Raw genomic sequence first — 15,260 nt, 5'->3', positions numbered from 1 at the left:
ACAATTTACATATTTCATATACTCAGCTATATGGACCAAGTTCAATGACAACATAATGACATGTGATGCTAATTCTACTAAAAAAAATGCCTAACTTGGTGTCATTGACATATGCTAGCTTAGGTTGTACAAAATGCAGGGAAGGATTAGCTAATAAGGGAATGAACTCATCCAATGCCTATGATACCATCACAAAAGCTTGAACAATATTTAGCTTCAAAACAAATATCAGAAGATGCCATTACACAAGCTTGAATAATATTTAATTTCAAATCAAATGTTATACTTTTCTTGATAATAAAGCCTAGGTTTGTGTTGAGAGTTGATTCTCCAAATATAATTAATATTAGAAACCCTACTACATTGATATATAGACATTGATGTTTTTCACTCCTTACAAATATAAGTTGGCAAAGATTTTTGAACATTTCGAGAGAGATTCATACGATCGATTTTTATTTTTATTTTGTCTTATTGTCATTGATATATGCTAGCATAGGTTGCACAAAATGCAATGATGGATTATCAAATAAGGTAATGAACTCAGTTTTCATAAAAAATACAAGATATCATCATACAAGCTTGAACAATATTTATTTTCAAATAAAATATAAGAAGATGCCATAATATTTAGTTTCAAATTTTAGTTTAAAAAATCTTTGTTTTTGGATTGAGCACAGGTTTTTTGAGCAACACCCTTTTGGGTGAATATCAACCTATAATATTTTGTTTTTTGAACAAATTGAAACATGAATCTGATAACTACTTCGATTATCTATCAAACCCACCAAATTTCTTCAAGAAGCATTAGGGGGTGAAGAAATTATTAAAAGAATGGCAAAAATTATCAAAAACCTAAATACTACACCATTTCGATCCAAGAAATTAATCACAGATATTGGAAGAAATAACAAATCTGTTGAATTGAAAAGAGAGAACAAAGATGTTGCAATTCTATGTGCTCTGAAATTAATATTGTACGATTGGAGTTTATAAATCCAACAACAACTATTTCTTACCTGAAATAATGAAGGAGAGATCGATGAAGATGGAGAACACCGTAGCAACCTTCTAACGACATAATGAAGACTGTAATCTTAGGTTGTTTGGATGAAGTCTGTAATATTGAGTTCTTTTGCGTTAGGGTTTATATGGCTGAAAAAGGGAAGTATTACGGTACTACAAGTACCGTAATACATTTTAAAAGTTGCTATAAGGTGTATTACGGTACTCGTAGTACAGTAAAAAACTTTTGAAGAATTACGGTACTAGTAGTACTGTAATATATTGCAAGAACAATGCGGTACTCATAGTACCGTAAATTAAAATTACGATGTTTTTAATACCATAATTCTTATTATGGTACAAAGACTACCGTAAATGGTAGTTTGGTCCAAAGTTTCACGAAAATGGGTATGGGTGAGGTTTTGGGAAATTGGGTTGTTTTTTTTCTAATTTTTTAAAAATATGGGTATCTTAGCGATAATTTCCAATATTGAAACCACATTTCTCGATACCATTTGAAAATAGGCTCTAATTTGATTGTTTAGAGCCTAGGCTCCATACAAACCGCACCCTTTAAATAAATATAGTATATATTAGATAAATTTCCCACATTTCATTGGCAGCGCGAAGAGGGTTCATGCTCGTGTATTATCTTTCAAAATACGTATTTCCAAGGGGAGGACATTCCAGTAAAATCATCAACTACGAGGGTCATATTAGTAAATGTCTCTTATTTTTCAGATGAATAGGATTCAGATGGTCTTATTTCCAGTTTCGCTCTACTGCTCGGCTCAGGAGGTTTTTTTTGTTCTAGATAGAGAGAGGCTCTATTTGATTTTAGAGAGAGAGAGGCTCTATTTGATTTGAGAGAGATAGAGAAAGAGAGAGAGGCTCTGTTTGATTTTGGAGAAGGACCGTCATTTACTATCTTCCCCGCCATTAACCTTGAGAAAACCAGTCTCTAGAGTTCAAACAGGTAACCCTTCTTTTTCGTTTCGTTCTTCTTTTCATCCTTTTTTTGGATGACTATCTCACTTCTTTTTCATTCTTTTTCGGATTAATTGCTTATTTTCTCTTTTACCTATTTATTCAATCCCATTTAAATCGTCCTTCCCTCTTTCGTATGTCCAAAATTCATGTATTTTGATCAATAGAAATTGCAAATGGCTTTTTGAGAGACGCAAATATCATCTCATTTAGTATACCATTTTGATTTCTTCGTGGATTTATCTCTATTTATGATTTACAATATATATATTTTTCTGTTATTTTCTTGTCTCAGTGATCTTACCGCTTGTTTGCTTTTCGGGGTTTCAGAAAATTTCTTATAAATGAATCATTATTTCCATGGAATGACTTTTGGAGCTTTGATGATTCAGCTGCGGTGGATTTTTATTGAGGCCAACTCTTCTGATGGCTCATCCGGGAAATACCGTGAGTTTCAATTCTTCGGATGTTAACTGCTCTGTGTTTCTGTTACAAATCAGAGATTTTGGATTCCTCATATGCTACTTGTTTTTTATGTGTGGGGTTTAATATTTTTGTTGTTTAGGCTGCTGGGGTTGATAATACTCATAGAAGAAAATGGGACCGAGAGGAGTATTTGCAACGTGCTCGTGAGCGAGAAGAGCAGGCATGCCCATATATTTTTGATGATACCATTACAAGTTGGAATTATGTTTTGACAAGTTATTTTGGGCTGAAGTGTTTTTTTTTTTTTTCCCCGAGGTCTGTTCTAATATTCGAATATTTTTTACTCTGTTGCAGGAGGAAGAGGGGCGCTTGAAGTCCAAAGGTTTGGACATTACTGAATTTGCTAATATGGTTTTGTTGCAATTCTTTTTTATATGTTCCTTATCCTTTCATTTTTTTTATTTTTCTGTACTGATTTCATTTAATTAGTGTTGTCTGCGATTTTTCTTATTCAGCAAGAGTGACCCCAGTGCAAAGGAAACCTTTGAAGCATAGAGATTATGAAGTTGATCTTGTCTCTCGATTGGGGAAAACCCAGGTTACCAGTTACTTATTTACTTTGTTTGTGCTCTTTCATATTTTTATTATCATGTTACATGGCATGTTTTCACCTATAGTTCATATGTATTAGGGCATATACACAAACATGAATGGAACTTGAACACAGTCAGAAAATTGGCCGGCAACAATAGGGTTTTTTTGTAAAAGGAAATATAGAACTGAAGCAAGAAGGTGCCTTGGGTGGCTTTTTCTTATGTGGTTATAGATTTCTACAATGCACTTGTCTGTTTTACATAGTAATGTAGTTATATAAGAAAATACGCATGTAAAGCAAGGGTGTAGAGGCTTCTGTTTGATATTATGGCCTGTAGAAGCCACTTGCTGCATAAAAAAGTTGCCCTTTGAATAAGGGGTGTCAAAGGGCTAAGCTGATCTGAGCTTGGACATGGTCAAGCTCATCTTGCATGGGCGGAAGACCATCTTGTGCTCAGCTTACTTTGAGCTTGGATTGATTAAGGGGAGCAAGCTTGAGTTCAGCTCAGCTTGATTTGTTTACTTAAACAAGCCCATAAATGTGCCAATTCAAGCCATAGTCTAGCTGATCATGTGCCGTTCTTATAAATTACACGTATTTGTGAGATATGTATGTTGTGTTATTAATTGTTTATATAGAATGCATACACAATATATTAAACATGCTCAAGCCAAGGTTGTGTTGGCTTGAGCTGGGCTTGTTTGATAAATGAGCTATCAGGCTGGTCTTAGTTTGTCTCATTAAGCTGTAAAATATTGCTTAAGCTCGGCTCATCTTGAACTCAGCCAAGCCAGCTTGCAAGCTGGCTTGCTTCTGGAACCCCTACTTTGTATGTTTTCTTTAACATGACAAGGTTCTTTGGGTATTTTAAAGAGTAGAACATGAGAAAATCCTTACCATCACTTAGGATTCTTCTTTTCTTTTTATGTTTTTAAGGTGGACACAGCAGTTATACGGTTTTGTTAACAACTAATAAAAAGATGGTAAGTAGGCCGAATTATAGCATTTCCATGTCAACTTCCTCGCATTTACTGCTATTGTAGAAACCCTAAACTTGTAAGTTCTCCTTGCTAGGGTAATGGAAAACATCTTTTAGCATTTAACGCATTCATGGATTGCAAGAATTTAGAAGCTCAAACAAGATAGATTGTATTCTATAAGGTGGGTTTTGGGAATGGGGATTATAGGGTAAATCTGTGTTTTCGTGATTTCTCTGATGGTGGTGAATGGAGGGCTTCTATCCCCCATTTGTTAGGCCATGGACCATAGGGAAAATCGGTTTCTCTGCTTTTATGCTCACTTTTACAATGAGAAAGAAAGACCTCCCCGCTCTTCCCAAATTAATTGTACAGATGCAATTTGTGAGCTGCACCGATCAAATACCCAATAATAGGTTTTAAATGTCACAAATACAGCTTAAATTATGCATGCAAAAGTTGACAAGATTATAAAAATGTTGTTGTTCACATGAATACATGGAGAATCCTTTGGTTCTCCCTAAGTAACCAAAACTAGACAGTTACGATGGTGCCAAACACATTGCCAAGTGCATTTGCCTGGCATCAGAGCAGTGCCAAGACTATTTGAGCTGCTGGTCACCTTGACATTATTTTATCTGGAACCCTAAACCTTGTGAGTTCTAGGGTAATGGAAACTGGCATTTGCAGATATTTCTGGCCCTTTTAGGTGGAAAATGTTTGGTAGATTTGAATGAATGCCTGAAACACTCTTTTCTAATGCCTAGTTCTATGTTAACTAAGAAACTTGGGAGTGTCTACAACTCATGAACTGGGAGTTGCAGTTTTATGTAGCTTGTTATTAATTTGGGTTTCTAAATTGTATGCTGTGTATTTTTATTTATTTAATTTGAATTTTGAATAGTTTTAATGTTATCTGTCTCTAGATGAATATAGCAGTTGATTTCCTTATTCAATAGATTAACATGTGTTTGTCGTTGCTATGAAATGGCATAATGTTACTTTTAGGAGGCATCTTAAATTTTGGTATTCAGGAACGATGTTGAAGGAATCTGATAGTGCGGACAGATGGATATTTTATTCGACGTTAGTTTTCAGCTGAGTATCCTAAGCTTGCAGACTTAAAAACTGAACTATAGGACATAGATGATCTATCCTACTGTTTGCAGACTTAATGACTGAATTTTAGAAATTAGATTGAATCCGAATCATTTTGTTCTCCAAAACAAATGCTTTGACTTTGTGAGCTACCAAACTATGGTTGGTGGCTCATATATTTGTTTATACAGTTCCTTGTATATGATATCTGCTTATAATCATGAGCCAGAGTCAACTATTGTTAGTTTGAATTGAAATGAAATTGTCCTCTCATATACAAATTATATGTGCTTCTATTCTGAATTAATCGCTAGCCTTGTTAGATGGATTTGCATAAGTGTTTCCGTAATTTTTGCAGTGATAATTGCAGCTGTTGTAGCTTTATGAGAAACTTCTCATCACTACTAAATAAATTCGTTTATTCTATAGTATGGGCATGAAAATTCTCGTATATTTTGTCTCCAGTTATACATGCCTTAAGGAAAGCGGAGTGATCCTTCACTATTCTCCATCCTTGGTTAGTTTTAGGTATTTACAGCTTTTTTGACATAATGTGCCTTTTGCTTTTCAGGTTGTCACTCCCATAGCGCCCTTAAGCCAGCAGGTATTTCCTCATCTATTTGATTTGTGTTGTTTTTTACCTCTTGCCTTGGGTATTTAGCTTCTTCTTCTTGTCAGTTCTTATGGAACCTTCAGAGTTAGAGGAGTGCTAAAATTATTGTAGCCTTGAACTTGCTTGTACTGTCAAATCTTTTAATTATTCGCTATACAAACTATAATTTTGCCAAGTGGATTAAGATTGTTCTCTTCAGCAGATGAGAGTAGCGTGAAGATCTTCTAGGAGTGGCGACTCATTAAAAATACACTTGAAATGTTTCAAAATCATTGTTAAATGAATCAAAGATGACTGTTTTTCTAGGTATAGTATCAATTTTATTATCATTCCATGCACATTATTATGGATACTAATATATGTAGGACACGGTTTCTATGAGTCCATGTAGAAATGAGTCACCTCTTAAAAATCTATTTTTGAGATGGATTTTTGCACTTAATTTTTAAGGACATGTAATCTCTATCATGGCGATCATGAATATGAATAAATAAATAAATTTTGAAAATTAGAAATAATAATTCTATTAAGAAAATAGTTGGACATTTAATTTCAATTGTTTTTAGATGGACCACCTATTTGCGTCCATCTTTAAGAAGTCTCCTCCTAAAGCTCTTACCTGTCTGTAGAGTGTAGAGAACGATTTTGATCGTTGTTTGTTATTTTCCATTTAACCTCCTTTTCTGTTTCCATCATCCTTAAAAATTCTACCCTGGCTGCTGGCATTGAGTTTGTTATAACATCGTCTGTTATGAGATGATATTGAGTGCCGTGTATGTAATTAATAAGGAGGATATTTTGCCAGCAATCAAGTTAATTGTGTGCACTCTGTTTCAGTTCAGTATATTGAGGGCAATGTGATTTTGCACATGATAAGTTATGAAGTCCTGTATTACTGGTGAAATGGCATACTAGAAGGCTCTGATATAAGCTTTTTGAACCTCTCCATCTTTGCAGTCTTTTCATGTCTTTATTATGAGGGATCTGAAGTGACATACCATTACTGTCCTTCTATTGCCCACTTTCAGGCAAAGCAAAGGTGTGACAAACACTGTGGACCTGAGTTTGGCGTCAAACACCACAGTTTCTCCAGTTCCCCAAACTGTGAAGCATAAGTACATGAGAATAATAGAATATTTTGTTCAAATTCAATGCTGGCATTTTAGGATTTCATCATAAGGAAAAAAAAATTCATGCATTTAATAAAGGGAAAACATTGTGTCCCTTGGAAAATTAGACGACAATGTTCCCCTCCTCAAAAATCTCTTTTAAGGTTGGTGAGGGGCCCAAAACAGCTCCAATCACCTCCAAATCATACTCATGATCCTCTAAATAAGATTTAATTTTGGAGCTCCATAAAAACTCCAAATCCGTTAGATCTACTGTCCATTCTAAATGGACGGCCTTGATCTGCTATGGGGCTACATTTTTACAATATTTTTGAAGCTCCAAGCTATTTTCTCTCAATGAGATTGTTTTAGAGTCGTTCAGTGTATCAAAAAGTGCTAGGCGGGTCCAAGGCGGCCGCTCAAAACCTGGGCGGCTGCCCAGTTGAAAAAAACATACCAAATATCAATATACCATATTCCAAGTTGAGAAAAAAAAGATAGACGTCGAGAAGAGAATTTTGATAATTCATATTGTTTAAACAGTAAACTGTAAAATCATACAAGTGTAGGATATAAAAGTCAACACTCAACACAACAGAAAATTCAAAAATATATAGAAATGTAGAAAGTATACACTCTAACAAAAGTCAACACTCATGACTCAACACAACAGTCAACACTCAACACTCAACACTCAGCACCAAAAGGCAAGAGTCTTTAGTCGTCATCATCATCAGAAGGAATATTAATAAGGCAAGTCTCATCATATGCATCAGAGTTGAGGCCATTATCATCAGAGTCATCTCCCTCTTCAATATAACGCTTGTCCTCCTCTGTTTCTTTTTAATCTGCCTCTTCTTCTTCATTTTCTTCTACCTTCCTCTTACTAGTATGTGCAGTCTGTGCAGATGAGGCCCTAGGAGTCTTGGCTGCTTTACCCTTTTCTTTGTGTTTCTCTGAACTCAAATATTGTATAATTTCCTCCCTGGTAGCCTTCGGAACATTTTTAAACAGGGCAACATCCCCCATAATACCGGCAAGGCGTTTTTTAAACCGTTAAATACCCGCATTAGTATCTTTTCCACAATAATTACATTTAATACGATTTTTATCACTTGGATTCGGGTTATAACCATACTTCCAACCTGGATAACTACTCCGACTAGAACCTGGAGAAGATACTTCCATAGAACAAGGCTTAATTTCATCCTTTTTTGGTTCTTCTAAATTCAGAAGATGTCTAATCTCATCCCGAACTGCTTCAGGAACCTTTGTACAAGAAGCAACATTACCTCTAACACTAGCAAAGTGTTTTTTGAATCGGTTAATACCCCCATCGGTATCTTTTTCACAAAAATTACGCCTTGTACATTTTTTATCATTTGGTTTTGGGTGGTATCCATACTTCCAATCTGGATCACTTCTTCTAGAAGTAGCAGAAATAGATCTATGATAAGGATTTTGTTCTTGTTTTTGTTTTACATAACTTATATATTGCTTAATCTCCTCTTTGATAGCTTCATAAACATTTTTACAAGGGTCAACATCCCCCTTAATGCCGGCAATATGTTTCTTAAACCGGTTTATGCGTCCTTTTGTATCTTTTTCACAAAAATTGCATCTAACGCAATTTATGCCATTTGGATTCGGGTGTTATCCATATTTCCAACCCGGATCTCTACTTTGACTAACTCCTGAATAAGACATCTCAAAATAAAACAAGCAATCTAAAAAATAAAGTTTTGTGTTCGAACTTCAAACTTTGAGAAACACTTCGATCCAATGAAATGTAGTTTTCTGGAGGTTTCTTTATCTGTAAAAGGGGTTCTTGTGGGTTTAGGTTTCAAATGAACCTAAACTCCTCCTTCTAACCTTTTATATCTTAAAAAAAAGTCAAAAAAAAAAAAAAAAACATTTCTGCCTCTGGGCGGGGCGTAGGCCCTAGGCGGCCGCCCACTGCTGGGCGTTGGACGGCCGCCTAGGCGAGTTACGTACCGCCTAGGCAGCTGCCTAGGCGTTGGGAGGTCTGTTTTTTTGAACACTGGAGTGGCTTCTACAAGGAGGATTTGGTTTGAAGCTCCAAAACACTCTAAATCCCTTAGATTCTCACTGTCCATTGAAATGGACGGCCCAAATTTGAATTAGCAGTGGCCATAAAAGCGTTTGGGGCTCCCCCCCTGTATGGAGGCCTCACCGAGATTGATATTGGAGAGGAGAAAGAAATGGTAATTTTTTATAGTTGCTCAAAAAAATTTAAAATTTGCTAAAGAAAAAAGATTGATATGGTACTTTTTTAGGTTTCTCACCCACCTCAAAAGTGGGGAACATTAGATTCTAATGTTTCTTATGATGTTACATAAAGCTTCGTCAATATTTACTTGCCTTTTATTTCCAAAAAGGACATTATAAATTGTCTTTTAGTTCCAGAGGATGGAATTTCTAATTAATTACTGCGCAGAAAAAATTAACTCGAGTTTTTGCAACAGTGAAACAAAGACAAGGATTACCAACCATCTCAAAATAAGTTACATATTCATATTTTCTATTAACTTGTTGCATCAATCCATCATATTGTAGAAATTAGAAACTAAGTATCACAAATTTTTATCAACAATTTCGCCAAAAGAAATAAGGTTCACAACTTCTGAAATATATGCAGTTAAACCAAAAACGAGAAAATGATAGAAAGGTAGAGTTTGCAACATGTTAACTTTATATAAATTGCATCACTGGAGCTAATTGATCCAACTTGAGGAGCTCATAAAGGCAATGAGTTGTATGAATGATGATGATACTGATTGCTTGAGAACTCTAATTTAAGTTATATCACCAGCTATATGATTTAATGTTCGGGAATCAAATTGCAGAATTACTTTCTACAATAATATTATTCGTAGAAACAGCCAAAGTTGATTTCATTTACCTCTTTGCGTTCTGATTCTTCACTAAGCATACCCTTTTCTGGCGGGTTGTATTACAGTGTATGTGTATAATTATGCGAGTAGTAATCATGATGCTATGGTGAAAAAGATTTATCTTTCCTTGTGTTCTCTTTTCTAAAACATGTTTTTTACTAATGTAATAGGGTTTTAGATTTCAAAGGGTACTTGAAGGCTGAAGAATGTCTTGTTTTAAAATAGATTCACTTGTCCTTTTCTTTATCCAAACCTGGACTTAGTTAGTCCCCAGTTTGGGTCAACCCGTGACTCTGTAGGTTGGCCAGTGGATCAAATATAGAAATTTTAAGACTTTTAAAGAGGATCTCATGCTGTATAGAATCAGAGAGAGAGAGAGAGAGAGAGAGAGAGTCTCAATGCTGTATAAAATCAGAGAGAGAGAGAGAGAGAGAGAGAGACTACTTTCTTTGAGTATTTTTTTCTTGAAGGGGTAAATTATGAGGAATAAAGGGTTGTATATATTTGTATATATTGTATCTTCAATTTGTGCTCCACTCGTGTTAAATTTAAGTCTTAACTAGCAAAGTTCGTTATGATTATTAAACAAAACTTCCTTTCTTTTTTTTTAAAATAAAAGGACAACCTGTGGAACCTGGCAAGGCCAGGCTGGGGCAAATGAGTCATGATTGGCCTTGGCCGGGTCAGCCAAGCCTGCAGGACTGGTCTGGGACACCAGTTAATTTGACTTGGTTTGAGACCTCGCCTGTCGACATGGTGAGTCTGGGTCAACCAGGCCGTGTTTGCGAACTATGTCTTCTTGTATTCAACTTGTCCATAAATAAATCATCTCTTCTTTCTTGGCTTGAATTGCTCTGCTAGAATCCTTTCCAAATTATAGGATAGTTATCCAATATAGAATTCAATTTTCTATTTAAGTAGTGATTTTTTGTGCCACTAATTTGATGGTTAATAGTTTGATATTGTTGGCTTAAATATTCTTTGCATATGATTTTGATCATGGGGCTCTTAACAATTTTCGCATTTACATATCTTCTCATGTTCTTGTAATATTTGTGTTACAGGCTGGCTACTATTGTGGTGTTTGTGAATGCGTCGTTAAGGATTCTGCAAACTACTTGGATCACATAAATGGGAAAAAACGTAAGCATTATAGAGAATGTGGTAGAAATAAAACTCTCTCTCTCTCTCTCTCTCTCTCTCTCTCTCTTATATATATATATACATATATATATGAGAATGTTTGGGAAATAATTCTCTCTATCTCTATTACACACACACACATAGAAGGGAATGATTTCATGCAACTGTTGTATAGAAATATAACGAAACAATCTTTAAAAACCATTTAACAGCCTGTAACATCCATTTGTTTGATCCTAATTGTTTAATATACACTCTTTTCATTCCAATAAACAATTACGAAAAAGCAAAATTTGAAAACACAACTTAGAAAGTATTTTTTGCCCAATTAATGTAGGCCATCCATTTTGGTAAAAGATGCTTAGATCTAGGCCTTAGAAGGATTTTTTTCCTTTCCAAAATTTTTAGATGGCTTTATTATCATTAGATGAATAATGTTGAAAAATAAAAAAAATGATTTTTAGTTTTAAAAGGCCTAGATCTTGAAATTCACCAAATGGATGATCTAGATTCATTGTTGAAGGGGACTCATTCTGACCATATCTAGGGTGAAAATTGAATTTTATTTTTTTGGGGGATTGATTATTAGGATGAAGAGAGGGTATATGTAATTGGGGTCATACAAGTGCCACAAATATGGTTTTCTGGAATTGTGGTTTCATTGTACTATAATAACATGATGACATGAAGTCAGTCCCCATATATATATATATATATATATGAATGTCTGTTATCCCACATAGGCTGATGGAAGTATCAGTCCTGATGGCCTAGGTTGAATATCGGCTGATTTGACGGTGAAGGTGTTTGCACACTCTTGGAAGCTCAAATTTCTTTTATATAAATCCAAATGACCTTAAATTTTTGAGGCATGTGTGACTGACCAAGGAGAACCAAAAAAATAAAACAAAAAATATGGACCAAAATACCTTTACCAGGTTCACTAACACGGACTGGGATATTTTGGTCCCAAAATTTCAGGTCCATCGAAAAAAACATTAAAGATAAAATTGTTAGATTGGCCTTGATTTAATTTGACCGTTAGGCCCATAGGTAACAAAATCTTTTCTCATATGTAATGTATCTCTTAGATTAACTCATACTTGAGTTTGCATCTGGTGGTAATTTGTCTTTAGATCAAAGAGCTTTGGGAATGTCAATGCGAGTAGAGAGGGCATCTCTTCAACAGGTACTTTTATCCTCAACTGAGTGATGTATCTTTTGAGCTCAGGAAAGATATGTATTTCAAGCAATCTATTGCTTTTTGCTTTGAAATTTCATCATGGATATGTATCTAGATGGGAACTTCAATTCACATTGTACTCTATTGTGGTCAGCTCCTTGCTATGGAGGTGTGACATCTTATAAATGGCTTACTCTTCCAAAGCGTCAGTAGATGGGGTTTTGAAAGTAACTCAGATGCAGTTATCATGAAAAAAAAAACAAAAGCAAGTAGCACAGTTGTCCGTTATCCTTTTGTTTCTTATAATAATTGTTTTTACCCATGCCTTTTGCATTAGTGACCACTTAGCTGTTACCTCTTTCAACATTATTTGTTCATCTTTCAACATTATTTGTTCAAGAGGAGAAAGAATAGGAACCGGATCTTTATTATAATAAATATTCAGCTTCAGTGGAATGTGATAGATTGGAGCAATGTCGATAGCTTCATCTTAAGAATGATATATTTATGTGTGAAAAGGTCCCAATGGAAAGCTGACTTCACTATACCTCATTATTTTTTCCTTAAATGGTCCATATGTAATACATATGTACTGTGGAGTTGTTAAACGAGGTATTCTTTCCACCTGTGACATCTCGTCTTTGTTATCTAATCTAGTCGTCAGATTATTCTTCAACTGTTAATTCTACGTTTTTATTTGTGAGTGACTGGTTGTCCTGTTGCTTTCTTTAGTTCTCTGATAGTGGGGTCTGACAATGAAATTGTGATCTCATTTTCAATGGAAAGTAGTATTCTGGGTTGCTAATTATACTATGTTTCCAGGTCCAAGATCGTTTTGAAATTCTCAAGAAACGAAAAGTGGCTGGCAGCTTTACCGAGCAAGGTAAAATGTTCAATAAGCCATCGTTTCCTTTATTAACAATGGGGCATGATTTGAATATAAATGGAGTTCTTTTTTAGATTTTGTAAAATTGAGGGAAACTCATTCACAATTTAGGGCATATTGGGTTTTCACATAATCATCATCATCATCCAAACCTTATCCCAATTAAGGGGTTTTCACAGAGTGTTAAAAAAAAAGTGGAATTTTAGTGAGAGAGAGAGAATATGAAGAGTTCCGTTGTTGGTGTTAAAATCAAAGTATGCCAGTGGTTTTTAGTACATGTTAGGCCATTGGGACATCCACCATCTATTCTAGTGATGCACATTGGACTTCAACCATAAATCCTGGTGCTGGATATTCATCTAAGTATGATCAATCTGCATTATTTGTTATCAAGAATGGATGGTGGATCTCTCATGTTATACCGTATAGCATACACAGGTGGTTGGTTTTTTGTTGGCTTTGTGGGACCTGCACCCCGGGGGGGGGGATGGGGATGTTAGTTAAATTAAATGGTTTATTTGTTGCTGCCTCAGATTTGGATGATAGGATATTGAAACAAACCTTATCCCAATTAAGGGGTTTTCACAGAGTGTTAAAAAAAAAGTGGAATTTTAGTGAGAGAGAGAGAATATGAAGAGTTCCGTTGTTGGTGTTAAAATCAAAGTATGCCAGTGGGGTGTTAAAATCAAAGTATGCCAGTGGTTTTTAGTACATGTTAGGCCATTGGGACATCCACCATCTATTCTAGTGATGCACATTGGACTTCAACCATAAATCCTGGTGCTGGATATTCATCTAAGTATGATCAATCTGCATTATTTGTTATCAAGAATGGATGGTGGATCTCTCATGTTATACCGTATAGCATACACAGGTGGTTGGTTTTTTGTTGGCTTTGTGGGACCTGCACCCCGGGGGGGGGATGGGGATGTTAGTTAAATTAAATGGTTTATTTGTTGCTGCCTCAGATTTGGATGATAGGATATTGAAACAGCAAGAAGAGGAAGAAGAGAGGAGGCGGCAACGCCGGGAAAGAAAGAAGGAAAAAAAGGTTGGCCTTTGTCATTATACACATATAATGACTGAAATATCCTTTATTTTTTTTGTTTTTACTGATTTAATAGTTTCATCGAATGCAGAAGGAAAAGGCGGTAGAAGATGATGTTGAGGAAGGGGACACAGATATGGCAGCCATGATGGGTTTTGGTGGCTTTAGGTCTTCCAAGAAAACTTGAAAAATAATTTTTTTATAATGAATGTGGTCACAAAATCATCGTTTATGCTTTGTAACATTCATAAATCATAGTTTCCGTTTTCAATTTTAGGATCTCATCTCTTCACTGTGCTCGTACCTGTGCATTGGTTCTTTGCTTTTGAAGATTTTCAAGGAACATTGAATTCTCATGAAAATTTTCTCCAACAATTCAGCAGAAATCTCTTTCTCTCGAAAGAATGTGTGTTTTGTAAAGACATATTCTGGCCAACTGGCATTCACCCCTGAACTTTCGATAGAAATTTAGTGGTAAAAAATATTCAGAAAGAAAGATCAGCCAAAAATAGCCAGCTTTGCATTCAATTACAACTGCATCTTTTAGCAGATTTCGAAAAGGGAAAGTTTATGTAGAGCCAAGGCTCTAAACAATCAAATTAGAGCCTACCTCAAGAAATTCATTTGTTTTGATGCTCAATTTTCCTCGAATTGATCATCTCGACATTAAGATGCACGGACATGAGGAAAAAATGGATTTCAAGTTTTGGAAATAGTGTATTTTATAATGTATTTTTGGACTATAAATTTTCAAGATTTTCAAGTTTTTATAGATCAGTTGATTTATACTATTTTGAAGCTTTAAAATTTATAAATAATTATGAAAAAATAGTTCGAGTCTATCCTAAATATTTTCAGTATTGAAACCACATTTCTCGATACTGATTTGATTGTTTAGAGCTTAGGCTCTATACAAACAGCACCCTTTTGAAAATGCAGCCTAATTTTAGTTGTTAGATGGACGTCTTATATATAAACCTCATCTCTGAGTCAAAATTACTAGGATGGATAGTCAAATTTGTGGTCAATTATTTGCCATTTTAAAGTTCATAGCAGTACTTGAAAAATTGGCCAAGTCAGCTAGGACTCGGGTGGCGGCCGAGCCCGAGTTGTCCCAGGGGGCTCTACTCAGGGATCTTAAAGAAATTAAGAAAAATTATGAAAAGTCATAAAACAAGAAATCTATTTGTAAAATAGTTTGTTTTTATGTTTTCTATCATTTTGGCAAGGATTGGAAAGTATTTTGGTCATGAATACTTAATGTTATATTTTTTT

General features: G+C 35.0%; 1 protein-coding gene across 3 annotated transcripts; it reads left to right on the top strand.

The window, feature by feature from the left end:
• The first annotated feature begins 1,803 nt into the window (after positions 1-1,803).
• Positions 1,804-14,387, top strand: LOC18442510 (C2H2 and C2HC zinc fingers superfamily protein). 3 transcript variants are annotated; one of them, XM_006852726.4, is made up of 11 exons: positions 1,804-1,981; positions 2,385-2,439; positions 2,558-2,638; positions 2,773-2,800; positions 2,934-3,016; positions 5,660-5,692; positions 10,790-10,868; positions 12,005-12,057; positions 12,874-12,934; positions 13,906-13,988; positions 14,077-14,387. In XM_006852726.4, the coding sequence occupies exons 2-11, from the start codon at positions 2,419-2,421 to the stop codon at positions 14,170-14,172; spliced, it is 618 nt and encodes a 205-aa protein (XP_006852788.1). In that variant the 5' UTR covers positions 1,804-1,981; positions 2,385-2,418; the 3' UTR covers positions 14,173-14,387. The 3 variants fall into 3 exon arrangements, 2 of the variants coding, with proteins under 2 accessions (XP_006852788.1, XP_020528006.1); XM_020672347.2 differs by having other exon boundaries at positions 2,323-2,439; XR_016047073.1 differs by lacking the exon at positions 12,005-12,057.
• The last annotated feature ends 873 nt before the right edge of the window (positions 14,388-15,260 follow it).

The sequence above is a fragment of the Amborella trichopoda genome, chromosome 13 (assembly GCF_054954075.1).
Source record: "Amborella trichopoda isolate Santa Cruz 75 chromosome 13, AtrichopodaSantaCruz75HAP2 v2.0, whole genome shotgun sequence".
Lineage (NCBI taxonomy): Eukaryota > Viridiplantae > Streptophyta > Magnoliopsida > Amborellales > Amborellaceae > Amborella > Amborella trichopoda.
This window is presented reverse-complemented; position numbering and strand designations above follow the sequence as displayed.

Excerpts from the sequence above, each read along its gene's own strand:
- LOC18442510 (XM_006852726.4), top strand. The coding sequence starts at position 2,419 with ATGGCTCATCCGGGAAATACC. Across the intron at positions 2,639-2,772 it reads CTCGTGAGCGAGAAGAGCAG|GAGGAAGAGGGGCGCTTGAA; the intron begins GCATGCCCATAT and ends ACTCTGTTGCAG. Across the intron at positions 2,801-2,933 it reads GGGGCGCTTGAAGTCCAAAG|CAAGAGTGACCCCAGTGCAA; the intron begins GTTTGGACATTA and ends TTTCTTATTCAG.